A 20,771-nucleotide genomic window follows, 5' to 3' on the forward strand; every position below is an offset into this window, starting at 1 on the left:
AGATCCACCTTCAGTTTTTGTAGTACAGCAAAGGTACTTTAAATCTTAACTGCATCTGCATATATTATCCCAGTTTTAATCTTTTTTCTGTCAGTTTTTCTACATTTCCTGTGAAGAACAAGAAACGGATTTTCTTCCAAGTCATGACCTAAATTAAACTGTCAAACCTGCTGACAAAGTTAATAGGAAAAACTGCCTTTTTTCTTTTTAATAACATTTCTTCCAGTAGTTTTATTAATATTTAAGTGCCTTACTTGTCAGGATTTTCTTTGGGTGCTGGGAATGACTGAGGATTTACATGAGCCAGTGTAATAAATTCATTCTTCTCCAAGCTTCCAACCAAGATACGGATTTTTGACTCTACTAAGCCAACCCTAAAAGAGAACAAGTAATATTGAATAATACAAGTAATAAGTCAACTGGAATAAGTTAAAAACATAATTGCTTGTGAATGAAATTTCACAGAATATTTCTGTCAATGTCATGGTCCCCTCTATTTCTTAGGAGGACTGCAGAACTTTCCACAAATATATGGGTTGCGAGATAGTTGTGGAAGCTTAGCAAAAGTAGTCTTTTTCACCAGAGATTCCAGTGCACAAAAGAGCTATTCATAAACAACCTATTTCACAATTCATAATTTTTAGAAAATGCTGATTTAGATTTATGGCATCTAATTTTCCAGGCTAATCTCCCCATCACTGGTTATTAAAGATTTATTCAACCACAGGCAAGGTAAAGATTCTAGTTCTTTTCTCCATTGGAATCTCTTGCTGAATATCTTAATTCTACATGAGAAAAATCTGTTATTTCCAGGACCTAGCTATTTTAGGAAGCTTTTGGAGATATGGTAATCTCTGGGGCTAGGGCTATTGTTCTCAATGTGCTAATAGATAGGAAGTTGGTTGTTTGGAATTCTACATTTCATTTATTTATATCCCAACCTTCATTATTTTTACAAATAAGGTGAAGATACCCCACATACTTTCCTCATCTTCCTTCCCCCACAATGCAGGTGAGTTGGGCTGAGAGGAACTGGCCCAAGGTCAGACAGCTGGCTTTCACGATCAAGGTAGGACTTATACTCACAGTCTCTTGATTTCTAGCCTGATGACTTAACCACTGGAGCAAATTTTATGTTAAATCTTTTTATTTTTCTATCATTTGTAAGGTGGTCATAGCCTTTTTAGAACTGAGCAACATTCAGATTTTAGGAAGTAAATGAATACAATAATCAAAGAAGAAAAATTATGCATACCTATGGAGGAATGATTGTTTTCTGTAAAGTTACCTCAATATGATTGTGACATGTAGTCAGGTAATCAAACATACTGATTATTTGCTTAAGAAGCTATCAAACTCTAATTGCAGCATTGTTTATGTGGTACTGCTAGTTTTCTAAAGTTTATTTAGAGCCCTATCAAACAGAGACAAGAATGAGTTGATTAGAGTAAGTTGTGTGAAGCCTGGGCAGGCAGACAAATCATCCATCAATAAAGATAGAGATAAACCACCTTTATAAACGATTCAAAGAGACAGTAAAAAAGCTAAGAAGTAAACAGAAAGATCAAAACACATTTTCTCAGCTGCCAAAAGCCAGATAAGCAGGGATAATCACTAGACAAACTCCAATCAAGCAGAAAATACCCTACTCCCAATCAAGGAAATACCAAGCAGTAAACCACACCTCCATCAACACTGGCAGGGCAAGCTTCACTAGTACTAACGATATTACCTACTCAAGTATTGAAATGTCTGCTAACAAACAACAAGTTCAGAGAGCATCAAGATTCCACAAAAATAAGTATCAAGTGCTCTGGTTTTACATGGATTTTTTCGTTTTTTCTTTAGTTGTAAGTATTTTCCATTAGCAGTTTTAACTGAGCAAATTTGTTCAGTTGGTAGCCTGAATAAAGTGAGATGAGGATTTAAAATGATATTAATCCCACTTGTTGGGCTTAGTTTTATTAACTTTGATTAGTGAAAAACAGAAGTAAAGATCATTATCAAATGATCCCAAAGAATGATTTACTCAGTTCTGCATAACACATTTTTAGAATACGTGCTTATTAGCCAAACAATAAAGAACTTAGTTGTTTCTGAGTTTCTCCTTTATTGATCATTCACTCCTCAATTGGAGGAAAAAGTAACAGTCACAGATGTGGGTTACTATGTTATGTATAGCATATTCATTTGCAGTTTTCTGCTTAGACCACAAATTATCTGCCCATAATCAGAGAAGGATCACATTCAAATGCTAAAAGATGACAATATGGAGAATGTGACTCACCATTCTAATCGCTGTTTTTCTGTTGGTGCACTTGCTAGAAGTACAATATAATGCCTTTGAAAATAAAAACAATATAATAATTTTCTTTTTAAAATTTGCTTTCTATCCTATTTTTCAACATTTATTGTATCTTCATATATTAACACCAGTATCTGCTGTAACTATTTTAAGCTTAAAAATCTCCACAGACCTTATAGTGGTTTATTTTGTCAGTCAAAGCAATATTAACAAAATCAGTACGCTTGACAAAAGTCCTATAAGTTGATATAAAATGAGATTCAGGTAATGTACTAAAAAATATATTAGAACTAAGAAATTTATCTTTAGTTGAAAAAGATACTATTCTAAAAGTCCATTATTCTGAAATTGATTTCTAAAACAGAACCATCATCCCATATGTATACTGATAGCATGGAATATGTTCAAGGTAATTCTGAAATATTTTACATTTATGAGCTCAGCAAACCATTTGAACATCTACAAAAAAAACTCTGCTAAATATAATGGCCTCAATCCAGAACTTACTATGTGCTTTGTTGAGTGTGCAGAGTTGCTTCAGGGAAAAAAAAACAGTAACTGTGCCAAGAAAAATTCAAAGCAATTATCTGCCCCTACTATTTTGTGGGCATCTTTTGACCTGTTTATTGGAAGTTCTGTGATAGATGTGATTGTTTAACATACTGTAAGTCAACAATTTTCTTGATGTGAATATCTACAGTGGGTGAGTGCACACACATATAAAAGTAAAAGTTTCCCTGCCAGTTGAGTGTGACTCTAGGGCAGGCATGTCAAACTCGCGACATCACTTCACGTCACGCGTCGTATCGTAACTTTTCCCCCATTGCCGGCAATGGGGTGGGCGCGGTTTCAGCATGATGCATCCGGCCCACGGGCCAGCAATTTGAGATGCCTGGCATGGTGCTCATCTGTTTCTTGACTGAGGGAACCAGTGCTGTCAGACTTTTTCCATGGTTATGTGGCCAGCATGGCTATATGCCAAAGTCGTACGGCACATAGAAATTTGATTAGAATTATTATAGGTACAAAAAAGATAAACAACAAATGCAAATCAGAGTATTTCTGACTTCCAGAACAGACTTAGAAAATTGTATCGAGTGATATAAGGAATGAACAATGTAGAATGTTGTAATCTGCTACCTAACTCTGCTCTTTATTATTACCGCTAGGCAAAATAAAACTAGAAGCATCATTTACTCGATGGCCTGCAAATAACGTTAAAATGGACTTTCCCAAATGTTAGAATTTATTCCAATTTCTTTTACAGTAAAATGTATATAGTAAAGCTAGTCCAAGATAATACTACGTTATAGATGTTTGATTTTAATTGTTTTACAATTCTTATAAAATTGAGGTTATGGTCTGATTTGTTTAAGCTTATTAATAGTAAACTGAAATAGCATCCAAGCTATTTCAAATGAAATGAAAACTCTTTTTAACGAACAATTGTATCCTAAGCTTGTGGGGTTTTTTCAGCATTTTCTTAGCATAATTTATATCTGAAGGACAGATGCCATTTTCTGGTGAATTTTGCTTTAATTAAGTACTTGGTTATGAAGTATAAAAGGGACGCGGTGGCTCAGTGGGTTAGGACGCTGAGCTTGTCGATCAGATGGTCGGCAATTTGGTGTGTCAAATCCCGAGTGCCGCGTAACAGAGTGAGCGCCTGTTACTCGTCCCAGCTTCTGCCAACCTAGCAGTTCAAAAGCACGTAAAAATGCAAATAGAAAAATAGGGACCACTACGGTGGGAAGGTAACAGTGTTCTGTGCACCTTCGGCGTCTAGTCATGCCGGCCATATGACCACAGAGACGTCCTCGGACAAGCGCTGGCTCTTCGGCTTTGAAACGGAGATGAGCACCGGCCCCTAGAGTTGGAAACGACTAGCACGCATGTGCGGGGGAACTTTTACCTTTACCTTTTTATGAAGTATAATTAAGTTCTCAGGTTTTTGTGGCAGAGTACAAAAAACAAAATATTTGATCATTATTGCATCACTATTAATCAATCTGTACTTATTAAACTTGCACCTATCAATACATAGAATTGGATCTTTTAATGAAATATCCTCTAGTTACTGTTATAGTTAAGTTATAGTTAAGTTATACTGTTATAGTTAAGAAGACACATTATACAATAAATTCCATGTGCAGAAAGTACCTAGACTAAAACAATGTACAGTTTCAGTAAGAATAGTACTGTTGTAACTATATAAGCATTTTAGATCTGGGGAATCAACCTTTATCAAACCATTCTTGAGAACCTACAACATATGTGTTTTACTCAAAGCCAGTTTTACACAGAGATTTCAGAAAAGAGAGCATGCTTGATTATTCAGGTAAGTCATTTTACTATTCATTCTTTACTTGGATGTGCCTACAGGAGGTGTCTGAATTGGCAACAGAGCAGTCAAATCTGTTAAGTAGCAAAACAATATATAAAATACTATGCAATATATGGAATTTTATAGAATTCTATGATTTTTTTAAAAATTTCTTTTCTACATCTTATGTCTAATTTATATCTCATTCATTAAAAGTCTATGGAGATTCTCAATCATTCAGGTCATGTTTATCCCTACGGTACTTTTAAAAATGCAATTGAACTTTCTTTTTTTTCCTTTGAAGATGTTTTGCTTCTCATTCAAAAAGTTTCTTCAGTTCTGGCTGAATGATGAAGAATGGAAGGATTTATATTCCTTAGCAGTCAGCTCTCTTGAGTCTTTGAGGTACGACTCTCAGAGAGGTAATGAGGACCTTTAGAGTGCTAAAGACCAGATGATGACTAAGGGATATAAATTCTTTCATTCCCCACCACTCAACCAGAACTGAAGAAGCTTCTTGGATGAGAAGCAAAATTTCTTCAAGGAAAATAAAAAAAGAAAAGAAAGTCCAGTTGCTTTTTGAAAAGCATCTCTGGCCAGTCTTTTAATTGTGGGAGGGATTGCATTAATTTAAGCTCTAGGTACGAAGCACAGACAAAAAAAAATAGTTTACTGCTGGGAATGGGGGGCATAGGTAACTGTAATAGAAGGTACATTAAAAGATACACATTTCAAAATATTTTTTTTAAAAAATAAGCTATATCTTTTCTACAAAAACAGCAATCACACCTAGATTTATATATCACTCCATAGTGCTTTACAGCAGAGCTCCCCAACCTAAATAAAGTCTAAATAAAAACCTTTCCGTCTTGGCGGCCTGGAAGAAAAGGTAGTAGTAGGGAAATGTGCACACATGACCCCGTGCGCACATGTGCAAATAGGCATGTGCGTGACATCAGCTAGCATGTGCACACGTGCAAATGGGACTGCTAGCGCCTGCAAGGTAGTGCTACGAGTGGGGGGGGGCTTGCCAGCTATTCCTGGGGCCCGTGGCCAACAGGCCATGGCCCGTTACCGGGCTGCGGACCATACGTTGGGAATCCTTGCTTTACAGCATTCTTTGAACAATTTAGCATCAGCATATTGCCTCCAACTATCTGGGTCCTCATTTTATTGACCTTGGAAAGATGAAAGCCTTAGTCAACCTTGAGGCAGTCAGGATCAAACTCCAGACTGTGGGCAGAGTTAGCTTGCAATACTGCATTCTAACCACTGTACCATCAGGGCTCCTAACTATTCAACTAATCCAACTATTCTCCATTATACTACTTCAATTTCTAATAACTTATTTGCAAAGCCCCTAAAATCCTCGATAACTATAGAGGTGATTTGCTAATTATTAGAACTCAATCAATTCCTATTTCTCCTAGATAAAATTTATTTTAATCAGCAGTGTGATCAATTCAGCATTTGCCCATTACAGCAATGCTAGTCAATTTACCAGTTGAAATCATAGCACTAAGCATAAGAATGTTAGAGATGACTATACTTAGAAAGCATCTTTCATACCATAGAATACATACTTGTATTTTTGAAAGAAGTTTGGAGCTTCAAAAAGTTTGGACCACTCTGCCTTACTCAGCAAAATTTCATCTGTGATAGCAAGACCTGAATTACAAAAACACATATTCAGCCTTTTACACATTGTATCTGTTTGAACATCAATTTGCAAATTACAAGAGCTAACACTATTATTAGTTACTCAATTAAATATCTTCATTATGAGGACCCTTTTCAGTTTATTATTTAAACTTAACAAAGCATCAGAACTCTGTACTAACAAGCATATACTCTACTCAGTTTGCTGTTTAAGATTTCAACAAAAACTGCTTTGTCACTCAAGCTTTTGAAAATCAGAAAACAGGGATCAAACTTGGTGCAATTATGTTTTCATGTCATTAAGGTAGGTAGGAGTTATATATAATCAGGTATTTAGAAATCAAATTGTACTATGGCTAAAATAATTAACTGAAAGCATAATTTACTAATATTAAATCTTCATCAACTTTTACAGTTCAGAGTTGAAAGTTTACTCTTCTTAGGATATATGTTGTGGTATATAATTATTACTATATCTGAAGACATACCAGCTGTAGGTAGCTCTCCGAATATTTTAGAAAGGAAGGACTGGATAAAATACCATACTCAATTACTTTCCATTTGGGAACCTAAGTTTTAGTATTTGGGAAATCCATAAATTCATAACTTACTACTATTCATTAAGTTCATCATGGCTCTGTTATCCATTTACAGTATATATGTGAAGAAGGGCAGAATTTAAAACTTTCAGGAATAGATGTCAGAATTACTTACCTTGCTTAAATTCTTCAACCATGACGTTACGTGTAGAAACAGACACATTGTAGGTAGAGTTCTGCTGGGGATATGCTGGTGTAATTATAGGCATAAGATGGTACCTATCACTGGGATTTACCTATACATAACAACAGCCAATCAGTTTTCTTCAATCACATTCAAGTAAAAAAATTTGGATTTGTCCATTGAAAAAAAAAACTTCAAAATGATTATTCTGGTAAGAACTAGCAACTGTGAATCATATTAAATGGTTAAACAATTTCAAACGTAAAAAATGGCCAACAAAATGTATTTTGCTTTAGCAATAAAAAAAACCTGCTATGTTTATAAAACTGAAGTGCTTCAATAATACCGAGGAATGTTGAAATTACCTGGTATTAATCCAGGCAGTACAATATTGAAAAACCTGGTGGCACATTACTACTTGAATCTGCTTTGTAATATGTGGTCCAAATTTTATTGTAGTATAAATTAAGAAAAAGGCCAATTTTATTTTTTTTAAAAACACAAACAAAAAAAGACTAAGCACCCACAGGATCATATGTTTTTAACGTATCTTTTATTTAGAACAGTTTGTTTGATGAAGGAATAGCAAATGCATTTCAATATTTTTAAAGTTTCATTTTTAGACTTTAAATCCTATTATTTCCTTACATTTGTTTTATTTATCTATTAGAGTACACACTGTTATTGTGCCAAAAGGTAACAAGGCAATAGGAATGGTAAGCATAACATAACATTTAAAGAGGGCTTTTATTAAAGTAAACTATTTATTGTAAACAAAAACTGTACAGTCTTCACATACACTCATTTTGCTTGTTTTGGTGAATCAAACGAGCTCCGATTCCATGTGCTCTGTAGATATAGGTCTTAAATCCAGCTGGGATTTCAGCAAGCCCCAAATTCAAATGAGATAGCCACATACAATAGGGAGAAAAATATTCTATTCTTTTTAACCTCTTGTGTAAGCCATAGAGAAACCCAATAAATTGTCCAAGAGTACATCAGCCTACAGCACTGCTGAACTAAGGGATGTGGAGCTGGTTAGGACTTGAGTAAAAAAAAATCACTGGGGGTCCCATGAAAGTCACTCTGAGTTTTCTAATGGAATAATTGAAGAGTAGAAAACCATGCTCACAACCATCCACAGAAAAAAGATACTGTAAGCAACTGCCCATTAGCAGGCATGTGTGACATAAGTGTACAATACTGGCCCCTCGTAGAACTATTATTTTTAGTAAAGCTATGGATTATTAACACTTAATTCTCAAATTGTATGGTGAATGAACTGATATAACTTTAAACCTGAAGTACAGTTACATTTTAAGGCTTATCACTGGTGAATTTTTACCAACTTTATAGCAGACTTGAAGTGTAATTCAGGACAAAAAGTAACCATAATCTGTATGTTACAAAGAGCAGGAAGTTCTGATAAACTACTTAATATTTGAATTGTAATGAATAGGTTCTCAGGGGTTTCATCACTTTGCTTTACTTTACAATTTGAACTTATATGGGGAAAAAATAGTACACTAACCCTTGGATCCCATACAGGCAAATTAAGATTGCATTCTTCTGGCTGTTTCAATAGCACTGGATTTGGCCATTCCCTGTTTAGAGAGATTGTAGCACTGAGTAAGAAAAGCACTTATTAAAAAGCAAACAAACATGTTTGAATGTGAGCCTTTATTTTATACAGATGCAGTATTAGCTGAAGCTTTTTTTCAAAAGAAATTGCTCTACTTTTATTTATTTTTATTAAGGAATGTTCTTTTTTTAATTAAAAAAATTATCAGGCCACAGAGTCAGCAAAAGCTATTTTAAATAAATCACTCCTCCCCCAATTAATATTCATATTTAAAGGGCTCCTGTGGAGGTATATAGTTGTACTATTAGTTATGGAGAACATTATTTTAACATTTATATTCCGTTTCTCATGCCCGAATGGATAAGAATTGCCCTCGGTAAAGAATATGAATGGTACGAATATTTGACATTCCTTGGCAAATGAACCCAGCATTTTGACTGTTAGTTGTATCCTCACAGAAGAGTACCTTGATCATTTCAAAATGAATTTAATATGTAAATTATCCAATATATCGTTGTTTTAATGAGTTAACTAGCCTTAATAATTCTATTATTCTACCCAGTCAAAAGATGTTTCTTCTAAGAAACAAATTTCAACGCAAATCTGAAAAGCCACATATTTTATGCACACCATTCTATCCATCTTATTCAATATTTATAAAGTCCCCAGCATAAGGCAATAGTGCATATGTGTAAAGTACCACAAAGATTTATGTTTAATTGTCTAACCAATAGAGGTATTATCTGTCATTCCAGTTCAAACAATATTATAAAAATTAAATCCAACATTAAGAATGACCATGAAGACAGTGATGTTTTTTTTATCATAGAGCATTCTTTTTATGAAGAAATAATGAAATTGTTTTCAAGTGGTACCTGGAATTACTTCAGTTTCACCCGCCTGCAAAAAATCTTTGAGGGGGAAAGCTTAAAAAGCATTCAGAGCACCATTAAGCATCTCAATTATTCCATGAAATATGTAGCATGAAATTACTTCATGCATGGTTATTGTGGATTAACTATCCCTTAATCTATCTTTAAGGTTCTCTACACTATTGCATCAAACCATTTTGGCTACATATGTTTGTGTACCCCATAATTAGTTAAAATAAAATGGATGACATTATAAGACAGGAGCTCCTAGGCTCACAAAGGCCATGTTTGGTTTAGTTTAAATGCCTTATTCAATGTAAATAGAAGCTCTATACTGGCAGCTATAAAGTTTAGCAACCGTACATCTCTGCTATAGTGTTTTGCAATCTCTTGGGAGAATAAATGCTCCTTTAAGTGAAACTCTTAACCTGACACCATCTGAATAAATGCCATAGAAACAACACTAAAATTCAGGGTCTATAATAATTTTTATTTTAGTGTAATCTAAAGAGACATACCATTTAGAAAATACCAAGAAAAATTTATGTACAAGAGTTGATGCTATTGCATTTGGATAAAGCTGGCAAGTTCTTGCTACTAGCATAGCCCAGGAAACTCCACCAAGGAAACCTAGTATATTGGAATAGATGTTGTGCCCTGTTGTTTAGAAGGGAAAAGAGACAGATAAGTTTAGTTTCTTTCATTCGATAGTACAGTATCCTTTTTTAAAATCTAGTTTCATAAGATTCCACTTACGTTTGGCCCACAGTTTGATAGCTCTCAGTGTTAACCTGAAATTGTCAATGTTTGGAACTAGATGGAGAATTTCATCTGTTACTCTGCAACCTGAAACATAGAAGCAAAAAAATAACATAATAATCTTATTTTTCTTTCAAATACCTGAAAATTAGTAAAAAAATAACGCTCAACTCTAATATCTAGGTGTAAGGTTTTATATTTGTAATCTAACACAAGTTGACAATACACAAACTGATACTCTATTTCAAGTTGGAAGTTCTTAAGTTCAGATGGAAACCATTAAACACAAACCCAAGTAATTTTGTTATTGGGCAGGTAAAAATTACGATAAATAAAGCCTAAATAAAAGTACCAGTCATAATAAAAGAGAGGTACAGTAGTTGAGGCAAACTTATTTCCCAGAAGTTATTTCTCCAAAATGTACTACTTCTTAACAGACAAGACAAATGTGCATTATTTTGCAAGCTAAGATAATAAGCGTACCAGCAAAGAGCTGCTACTCTTCGAAGGACTCTTTATCAGCCATGTCATCTAAAAAATCTTTTTCAATTTGCTACAAATTAGTTGGGTGGGGACAAGAAACAAATGGTCCCAACTTCTTAAATTTTTCTGCTACATGGCTTTTCACAACAGATTACACAACTGTTTTATATTTAAGGTAACTCCAATATTTAGGAGAATGAGAAGTAATTTAATGTCCAACCCGGCTGAAGAATGAATTGTGAAAAACATTTATGCAATTAAGAGCAGAAATCCTTATGAAGTCACACACACTTGCTTAAAAACTAAGGTTTACCTTTTGCTTTGATTACACAAATCTGATTAAAATAAACTCACCATTAAGACTTCGTATGCATCTAATGTCTAAATTTTTAAGTAGACTATCATCTCGAAGGTCTAGGTCTTCAGGAATAGTTTGCAGTGCTAACCTGGCAAACAAGATATCAATCTAAACAAAAATAAATAAGGTAGAATAAGCTCTCAATCATATTATCCCATTTGCTGAGAAAATATTACAAAGCTGTAGTTTTAGAGGCATTTTAATACAATATTATTACAAGGTTCTCTCAACCAGAATAACCAGTAATTTCCATAGTGCATTCTGCAGCTTAAATGAGGTAGAAATCTAAACAGTAGACACTTTCATTATTTCCCAATAAAACCTGATACATGTAATCCTCACTTAAGGACCATTCATTCAATGACCCTCAAAATTTACTACAAGTTATGGACATTGCAGTGCCTCATGATCATGTGATTACAATCTGGGGTCTTGGCAATCAACCTTACAACAGGCTTATTGAATATACAGGAAGTCCTCAACTTACAACCTTTCGTTTACTGGCCGTTTGAAGTTACAGTAATACTAAATAAAGAGAGTTACAACTGGTGTCTGAAGTTGTGGCTGTTGCAACATTACCACGATAACATGATCAAAATTTGGCCATTTAGCAGCCTGCCTGCATTTATGGCTACTGCAACTCCTCCACCTGCCTAATATGCCCTTTTGGGTTCCTGCACTTTGCAGCCCCTGACTCTCTGGCTGACCTTTGCTGTCTTCTTGTTCCCACTGCTGACCAAGCATGCTTAGATTGGGCCTCTGAGAGGCAGCTGCTCGCATTTTTCCATTCTATCTTTCACTATCCTTTACTTACTACCTTTTCTGTTTCAAATCAGTCTTGTGACACTGCTTTTTTCTCTCATGTCCTCTGAATAGTGCATTCGGATATCATAATTGCAAGGTAAAGTTCAAGAGGCTTTGCAGTTTAATTCACATGTTGATTGCAAGTAAAACTATACATGAAGAAAGTCTTGAATAATTAAAGATTTCATCCCTTACTACTTCAGTAAATAAACAGATTTCCTATCAAACGAGTTTATCCCATATTAAGGTTTGTGTCTCTGACAATCTAAACATTTTGGTAGGCTTGGTACTGCTTGTTGCTTTTAGAGTACTACATAGTATGGGACCAGGTTATTTAAAGGACTGCCTCTCTGCTCACCCCATCAGATCTGGCAGAATTGGCATCTTCTGGGTACTAGTGAAAAAACAATGTCATCTAGCAAGTCCAAGAAGGCATGCCTTGTCACATACCCTGTGGAACAGCTCCCCTCTTGAAATAGGAACACAGACTACTTTACCGACCTTTTCCAAAGCCATAAAATCTAGGCATTTGGAAGTGAGATGTTAGTTTGGGAGCTCTGGTATGAGTGTATATATCCAATAGTTTGTTTTTAATGAATCTTGATGCAGTTTTACTTGGTGTTGTTTTAATATAATTTGTTTCTTTACTGTCCAGAGTTTCTTGGACTGATGGCCAGCCACATAAATTGGATGGATGGATGGACAGATTCTTATAACTGAAGCCACAACATATTCTGCTGTATAGAATCTCTATCCACAGAAGTCTTACAAAGAACTAAAGCTTCTTGTGACAATATGTACAGTTGAAGGTTAAAGTCCCACATTTTGCCTTGAAGGCTTTGCTAAGTCTTAGGAAACAGAAAAAGGAATTGGGATGATTATTTACTAGTAATACCTCTCCCATCAATGGCCCTACTACAAGATCCATAACAGTGGAAAGTTCTGGTTCAAGGTTGAGAAACCCGGATATACACCAACAGAATATCATAATTAGTTATGATCTGACCATCATGCTAAAAGTCTTAGAATCTAAATTTGAATGCAAAACAGATTTTAAAATTAGGGATAATAATTAATAATAATAATAATAATAATAATAATAATAATAATAATAATAATAATAATAATAATAATAAAGTTGGAAGGGACCTTGGAGGTCATCTAGTCCAACCCCCTGCTCAGGCAGGAAACCCTATACCATTTCAGGCAAATGGCTGTCCAGTCTCTTCTTAAAAACCTCCAGTGTTGGAGCATTCACCACCTCTGGAGGCAGGTTGTTCCACTGGTTAATTGTTCTAACTGTCAGGAAGTTTCTCCTTAGTTCTAGGTTGCTTCTCTCCTTGACTAGTTACCACCCATTGCTTCTTGTCCTGCTTTCAGGTGCTTTGGAGAATAGCTTGACTCCCTCTTCTTTGTGGCAGCCCCTGAGATATTGGAACACTGCTATCATGTCACCCCTCACCCTTCTCTTCATTAAACTACACATACCCAATTCCAGCAACCGTTCCCTATATGTTTTAGCCTCCAGCCCCCTAATCATCTTGGTTGCTCTTCTCTGTACCCTTTCTAGAGTCTTGACATCTTTTTTACATCGTGGTGACCAAAACTGGATGCAGTATTCCAGGTGTGGCCTTACCAAAGCATTGTAAAGTGGTATTAGTACTTCACTTGATCTTGATTCTATCCCTCTGTTAATGCAGCCATGCACTGTGTTGGCTTTTTTGGCAGCTGCAGCACACTGCTGGCTCATATTGAAGTGATTGTCTACTAAGACTCCGAGATCCCTCTCACAGTTACTACTATTGAGCAAGGTACCACCTATACTATACCTATGCATTTGATTTTTCCTGCCTAAATGTAGAACCTTACTTTTTTCACCATTGAATTTCATTTTGTTAGATAGTGCCCAGTGTTCAAGTCTGTCCAGATCCTTCTGTATCTTAAGCCTATCTTCTGGAGTATTGGCTATTCCTGCCAGCTTGGTGTCGTCTGCAAATTTGATGAGTACCCCATCTATCCCCTCATCCAAATCATTAATGAAGATATTGAAGAGCACTGGGCCCAGAACAGAGCCCTGGGGCACCCCACTACACACTTCCTTCCTTGTAGATGTGGTTCCATTGAGGACCACACGCTGAGTACGGCCTGTCAACCAGCTACGAATCCATCTGGTGGTAATGCTATCTAACCCACATTTTTCTATCTTGTCAAGTAGTAGGTTGTGATCTACTTTATCAAATGCCTTACTGAAGTCCAAGTAAATTATATCTACAGCGTTCTTCTGGTCCACTAATTTTGTCACTTGGTCAAAGAATGTAATAAGATTTGTCTGGCATGATCTGTTTTTGACAAACCCATGTTGACTTTTAGTGATGACTTTGTTTGCATCAAGGTGTTCGCTGATTTGTAGTTTGATTATCTTTTCCAGAATCTTCCCAGGTATTGAGGTCAGGCTGATAGGTCTGTAGTTTCCTGGATCTATTTTTTTCCCTTTTTTGAAGATGGGAACTACATCAGCTCTCTTCCAGTCCTCTGGTAGTTCCCCAGTGCTCCAGCATCTTTGAAAAATATAGTTCAGTGGTTCTGAGATCACTTCTGCCAGTTCCTTGAGAACCTTAGGGTGTAATCCATCTGGTCCTGGTGATTTGAACTCGTCTAGGCTGGACAGGTGTTCACTTACCATTTTCTTGCCTATCTTAACTTGCGTTTCTATTGTTTTTTATGGCACTGGTTTGGGTAGGTTGGACTGTTTTTTCCCTTTGTGTAAAGACAGATGCAAAAAATGAATTAAATAGTTCTGCTTTCTCCCTATTGCTTGTCACCTTCTTGCCACTTTCCCCCACTAATGGACCAATCATTTCCTTAACTTTTTTCTTGTTTTTTATATGTTGAAAGAAGCTTTTTTGTTATTTTTGACTTTGGTCGCAAGCCTTAGTTCATTTTGAGCCTTAGCTTTCCTCACTTCATCTTTGCAGGCAAATATTCTATTTGCTGATATTCTGACTTAGTTATGTGCCCCTGTTTCCAATTGTCCTTTTTATCTTTCAATTTATCAGAGAGTTCTTTATGCAGCCATGCTGGTTTCTTTTGAGAGCTGTTATTTTTCTTCTTTGTTGGTATTGTACTAGACTGGGCCTTTATTATCTCAGTTTTCAAAATTTCCCAAGCTTCTTGAGTTGTTTTCCCTTTAGGATTCTCATCCATGGAATTCTTCCCATGGTCTCTCTAAGTTTATTGAAATTAGCTCTTTTAAAGTCCAAGACTCTAGTTTGGCTGTGTTCTATTGCTTGTGCCTCCAGAATGTTGAATTCCAATATTGCATGATCACTTCCCCCCAAGGTTCCTGTGGCTTCGACACTTTCTATCACTTCATCTCTGTTAGTGAGAATTAAATCCAATATGGCTAATCCCCTAGTTCCCTTCTCTACTTTTTGGGAAAGTTGTCTGCTAGGTTTGACAGAAATCTGTTTGATCTTCCACTTGGTGCAGAGTTTGTCTCCCAGTTGATATCAGGGTAAATAAAGTCCCCCATTACTATTGTGATGTGCTTCTTACATACCTTAGTTAGCTGACTAGCAAAAAGTTCATCTATTTTCTCTGCTTGGTTGGGTGGCCTATAGTATACACCTATGGCAATGTCATTTCCCCCCCCCCCTTTTATATTGACCCAAATGCTTTCAGGTTTACAGTTTTCGTCATTGTTGTGCTCTATTTCTGTTTCTTGAGATCTGTCTTCTAATTCAATGATTCCTCTAAACTAGGAAGAGTTGTGGACTCCTTTCAGAGCACCCAAGTGTGACTTCATTTTTTTCTAAAGAGCAGGCGTGTAACATATAAGAAAAAAGGATTTCATCTTACCTCTATTCCATCAAAACACAATTTAATAACAGGAACAAACGCTTCTTCAACAGCCTGAAAAATAAGCATTTTGCAATGAGATCTATTCATTCTATGCAGAAACAGCTTCAGATTGTCCTATACTTACAACCCTTTGTTCAGTGACCATTTCAAGTTATGACACTGAAGTAACTTATAACTAGTCTCCGAAGTTATGATTGTTGCAGTATCTCCATAATCACATGTTCAAAATTTGGGTACCTGGGTGCCTGTCCACCCTTACAACTACAGTGGTGCTTCAACTCTCCTCCTTCCCCTTATCTCTTTCTCATCTATGCCCTTTTGGTCCCCTGGACTCTGTGGCCCCCGATACCCTAGATGATTTTATCTTCCTATTCTGTCTACTGACCAATTATGCCTAGCCTGGTCCTTCAGGAGGCAGCCACACAAGGCTTTCTTCCCAAGATCACATACGGTAGTTTCCTCATGAGACCTGGGGAAGATGGACTCGAGTCAGAGTGGGCATGCATTGTGAGCAGTAGGAGCAAGAAGTTCAGCTGAGGAAGTGGAGTGCAGGGCAGCAAGGTTCTCGAAGCACAGGGTAGCAAAGGACTGGGCTGCAGCAGCTGGGGTTTTTCAGGATACAGTGACTTTGTGCTGCTTGGTTCCTGGGCTGTGGCAGATCTGTACCATACTACTGGGGTTTCTTAAGATGTAGCATGTAGCCCCATGCTGCTGGGACCTCCTAGGACATGGCAAATTTGCACCATACTGCTGGGCTGGATTGTGAAAGTTGAATTATCAGGGACAGCTTTGGTTTTGCACTGTCCTATGGCTCGGAGGCTTCTTGAAGTCCCAGAGCCTCAGTGCACCAAGAAGCCGTTGAGCCAGAATGTGGCAAGCAACTCCAGAACCATGAAATTCTGTGACTGCTTGCTGAATCACAAGGCAGGGTTCAGGGTCGCCAAAAGGGCAGAGACAGAGGAAAGACAGACAGCTGGGGGGGGGAGTTGGAGGCAGTTCCTTACTTTATCAAGGCTCAGAGATGAGAGGGACTAAGCCAAGAATGGCTTGGATTAGGGTAGTCCTTAGCTAACAATTGGTGGAATTAGCTTAACAAAAGCAACAGAGAACATCAGAATTGCTGATAATTGTCATGCTTTATGACTGCATCACTTAAGTGATGGGAATTTTGTCCCAACTGTAGTCCTAAATCAAGCATTAAAAAGATGGATACAATTGTTTTTGATTCCTGTTTTTAATTCTATCATAAATATCAATAAGCATTCACAATAGAAACAGAACTGCACTATTGGAGGACACTGCAAAACTAGCGTTATTTCTTTACCATACACTACAGAATCAACTTTTGGGATTGTTTGGTTTGGATTCATAAACTAAAGTTTATGAATTAAAAGGGAATCTGCATACCCGTAAGTCTTTGACTTCTTCCTGTAATTTCAGTTTTTCATAAAATGAGGTGAAAAAATCACTCCTGTCAACATGCCTCGGCGCCACACATAATGCATCAATGTCTGCACCTAAAGCAAGCAATCATAAACTGTTAAATATCACATAAACTGCCAAAATGTCAAGGCTATAACATCTACTTTCAATAGCAATATTCTCTAGTGTAATATATTCAATTACATTGGCCAATATTCACCATGTTTTTCTTGTTAAGTTGAATGCATACTTTCAAGTCTTCCATTTACAATCATCCCGAATAATCTAATTGTCAGTTACATTTCTAATTCCCCCAAATTTAAGGTAATCAATTCAAAACATATTTAAAATTCTCTATAATTTTGCATCTCATTTCTTCTAGTGAAGAATGGTTATTTTTAATTCAACATTTAAGCAAATGTTTCATAATATTCATACCACATGGCCCAAATAGAAAGCTACATTCCCACTGCTCGGTAATATGTTTATTTAACTAAAATAAAAGATATATTTTTCATTCTCCGAATACACAGTATTTTAAACAGTTAGGGCTAGTTAAAATTGGAAGTATCAAAAGCTGCTTCAGAGCTTTCCGAAGCTCTGGATTGATCACAGACTGTTGCACTGACATCAAAGGAAGAAGGGCTCAACTTTTGGGGATCTTTTCATAGATTTTAAAAATGGGAATAGGAGATCTCTTTGATTAAGAGAAATCCTCAAGAAATCTCCAAAACATGAAAAATTCCCCCAAATCATGCTAATTTTCAGACCCCAAACAGCCAAGTTTTGGTAATATACAAATAGAGACTACAAAGTATATAACTGCCACCAAGACATGGAAGAATTCCCAAGCTGATTTTTGAAGAACACATCATCTTTACAATAGGTCAACACTCTTCATTGTTCTGATGGCAAAAATACCAAAGACTAAAAATTACTGTATACTTCAGTGTAATACATAATCACAGAGATTTGAATTAACCAGAAAAGTGTTTATTTAATTGAAATAGGAATTATTAACATTATAGGGCTAACATTACACAGTGGCCAAATAAAAAAAAATTTCTGGCCCATCATTCTCTGTCCGTCCATCCATCCATCCATCCCACCCATAACAAATTACCTTTTGTGTGCACACCTAATCGATATGAGCCAAATGTAAAAATTTTTCCTCCAACGTTTTCTATTACAGATTGTGGAAGATTCTAAAGAAAGAAAAAATGAGGTTTTTTTCAATTTTGTAAACCATGCAGCCAACACAATATTGAAAGATAGAGAAAAGAAGCTAGCTATCATGTAGACAATACACTAGCTATCATGTATTCTGAGCTCCAATCAGTAGCTTATTGCTCAGACATACAGAATAAATTCATCTATATATAAAATCCCACCAATTATAATCTCAACAGAACTATACTGAAATACTGAGCATACTTCAATATGAACATTATATATACATTAATGTATCTAATTAGAAATTATAAAAAGTTTTTTCCTTATATACTGAAAATCCACTTGTTGAAATAGTGCACTGTAAGATCACAAAAAAGAGAAATGTTAACAAATTGAGAATTGTAAATAAAATCATTACAACATTCAATCACCCTTGGTTACTTTCATTTTAGGGAATCCATAAGCTCTGTCTACTGGAGATAATAAGACTTGTATAGAGCTAAAAAAGTTTTTTAAGTAACCTGCAGGGACAAATGTCTAAAAGTCTGCTTGTTTCCCCTTGAAACTCTTTACTATTCCCTGCTTTATTCATACTAAAACTATGAATATGTAATATTCCTCTCAATATCTTTTTCTATCTGATGGACTTAGGACTTACAAGTTTACACGATAATACATGTGATGATCTTTTTAAGGTTTGTCATTTTTAAATGAATAAAAATATTAATACCTTTATTTCACTGATTTCTCGTATCCATTCCTTTACTAAGTTATTTAGCTTTCCCAAAATTAGAATTCTGTTGATGAAACATACATATAATTATTACATCTACATAATTTGCTAATGCTACTATCATCATTACAATTAATCTGTTATTGATGTATTTTCTGCTACGTTGTTAGCTATTTTAGCACTTCCACACATAAAAAAATGTCTCTAAGTACTAAATATCATTACATTTGAAAGGTAATACACAAAATACTCCCATTTTGCTCACAATTTAGCATATATTTTATGTTAATTTTGTGCTGAAAACTGTGCAATAGATATAATTCTCATTGTACTCCTCCTATATGCGACCAACATGACCAGAAAATGCCTATGTGATAGAAACAGCTATACTGCAAGAATAAGAATCAAATAATGAATGTAAATTTCATAAAACTACACTTTTTAAACCAATACTGAGATGCCGTTCAGAAATTTAAATTTTCAACAACTGGTGCCTGAGACAATTGTAAGAACATTTTTGTTCTATGTTGTTTCAGTTATGAATTTTCATTTTTTCTGAGAAAATTTCACACTAGAAAACTAAAGAGTTTTATTCACCTGCGTTGCAGTTCTTCCTCCTCTTCAAAGACACCAAAGGGTTTTAGGGTTTCAATTAGCTTCTGAGCAAGTATACAGTCATTCTCCTTAGGGGAAGCTAAACTGATTGGTGAGGTAATGCCATAATGTTTCTGCGGCTGTTGCGTTTGTTGTGATCCCTGGGTTGTAACTGGACTGCAAGCAAGCAAAGCAAAATTAAAATGACATTTTAACAAGAAGTAATTACTATGCTCAAGAGAAACAAATAAAATGAAGAAAGCTAGAAATTTGTAAACAGTTAATGACAAAATAAACATACTATTACAGATGAAACCACCCCTATAGTAACTTATTTCACCTAGTATATCCTTTATGTTCATCATCAATCCTTGCTTGTTCTTAAGAAACATTATTAACATAAAACTAAAATAAACCAACAAATCACACTCAATATGTAGTCCTTAATGGAAGTATGTCTACATGGAGGCAAGCATGTAATGGGGTATCTCAAGGTTTAAACTTAGCCCCCAAAATTTTCAACATCTTTATAAACAATTTAGATGAAGGGATAAAAGGGGATCTCATCAAATTTGCAGACAACAAGCTGGTGGGAATAACCAATGCTTTAGAAGACAGATTCAAGATCCAGAAGGACCTTGAAAGACTTGAACACTATCCAACAAAATGCAATTCAGTAGTAAGAAAAGTAAAGTTTTACACTTAGGCAAGAAAAGTCAAATGCACAAGTATAGAATACTGTAGGTGGTATCTGGCTCAATGGCAATAACTGTGAGAGGGATCTAGAAGTCCTAGGGGACAACCACTTAAATATGAGCCAGCAGTGTGCTTCAGCTGCCAAAAAAGCCAGCACTGTCCTAGACTGCATCATCAGAGGGATAGAAGCAAGGTCATGTGAAGTGTTAGTACTGCTTTATAATGCTTTGCTAAGAGCACACTCGGAATACTGCATCCAGTTTTGGTCACCAAGATACAAATAAAGATGTTGAGACTTTAGGAAAAAATGCAACAAAGATGATAAGAAGATTAGAAGCTAAAACGTGTGTGTGTGTGTGTGTGTGTGTGTGTTGAGACTTTAGAATGAAAAATGAAATGAAAACATTTTGGGGAATCAAACATT

General features: G+C 35.7%; 1 protein-coding gene across 1 annotated transcript in view; it reads right to left on the reverse strand.

The window, feature by feature from the left end:
- PAPOLA (poly(A) polymerase alpha) overlaps positions 1-20,771 on the reverse strand; it is a 52,080-nt gene that overhangs the window by 16,869 nt on the left and 14,440 nt on the right. Inside the window, exons 2-14 of the mRNA XM_083352370.1 lie at positions 19,655-19,828; positions 19,055-19,121; positions 18,275-18,356; positions 17,137-17,246; positions 15,727-15,780; positions 11,061-11,172; positions 10,221-10,310; positions 9,983-10,121; positions 8,542-8,614; positions 7,002-7,122; positions 6,212-6,296; positions 2,288-2,341; positions 255-374 (exon numbers count right to left, since the gene is read on the reverse strand). Coding sequence (XP_083208496.1) covers positions 255-374; positions 2,288-2,341; positions 6,212-6,296; positions 7,002-7,122; positions 8,542-8,614; positions 9,983-10,121; positions 10,221-10,310; positions 11,061-11,172; positions 15,727-15,780; positions 17,137-17,246; positions 18,275-18,356; positions 19,055-19,121; positions 19,655-19,828 — 1,281 coding nt within the window. The remainder of the gene's footprint in view (positions 1-254; positions 375-2,287; positions 2,342-6,211; positions 6,297-7,001; positions 7,123-8,541; positions 8,615-9,982; positions 10,122-10,220; positions 10,311-11,060; positions 11,173-15,726; positions 15,781-17,136; positions 17,247-18,274; positions 18,357-19,054; positions 19,122-19,654; positions 19,829-20,771) is intronic.

Source organism: Vipera ursinii (genome assembly GCF_947247035.1).
Source record: "Vipera ursinii genome assembly, chromosome: 1".
In the NCBI taxonomy this organism is placed as follows: domain Eukaryota; kingdom Metazoa; phylum Chordata; class Lepidosauria; order Squamata; family Viperidae; genus Vipera; species Vipera ursinii.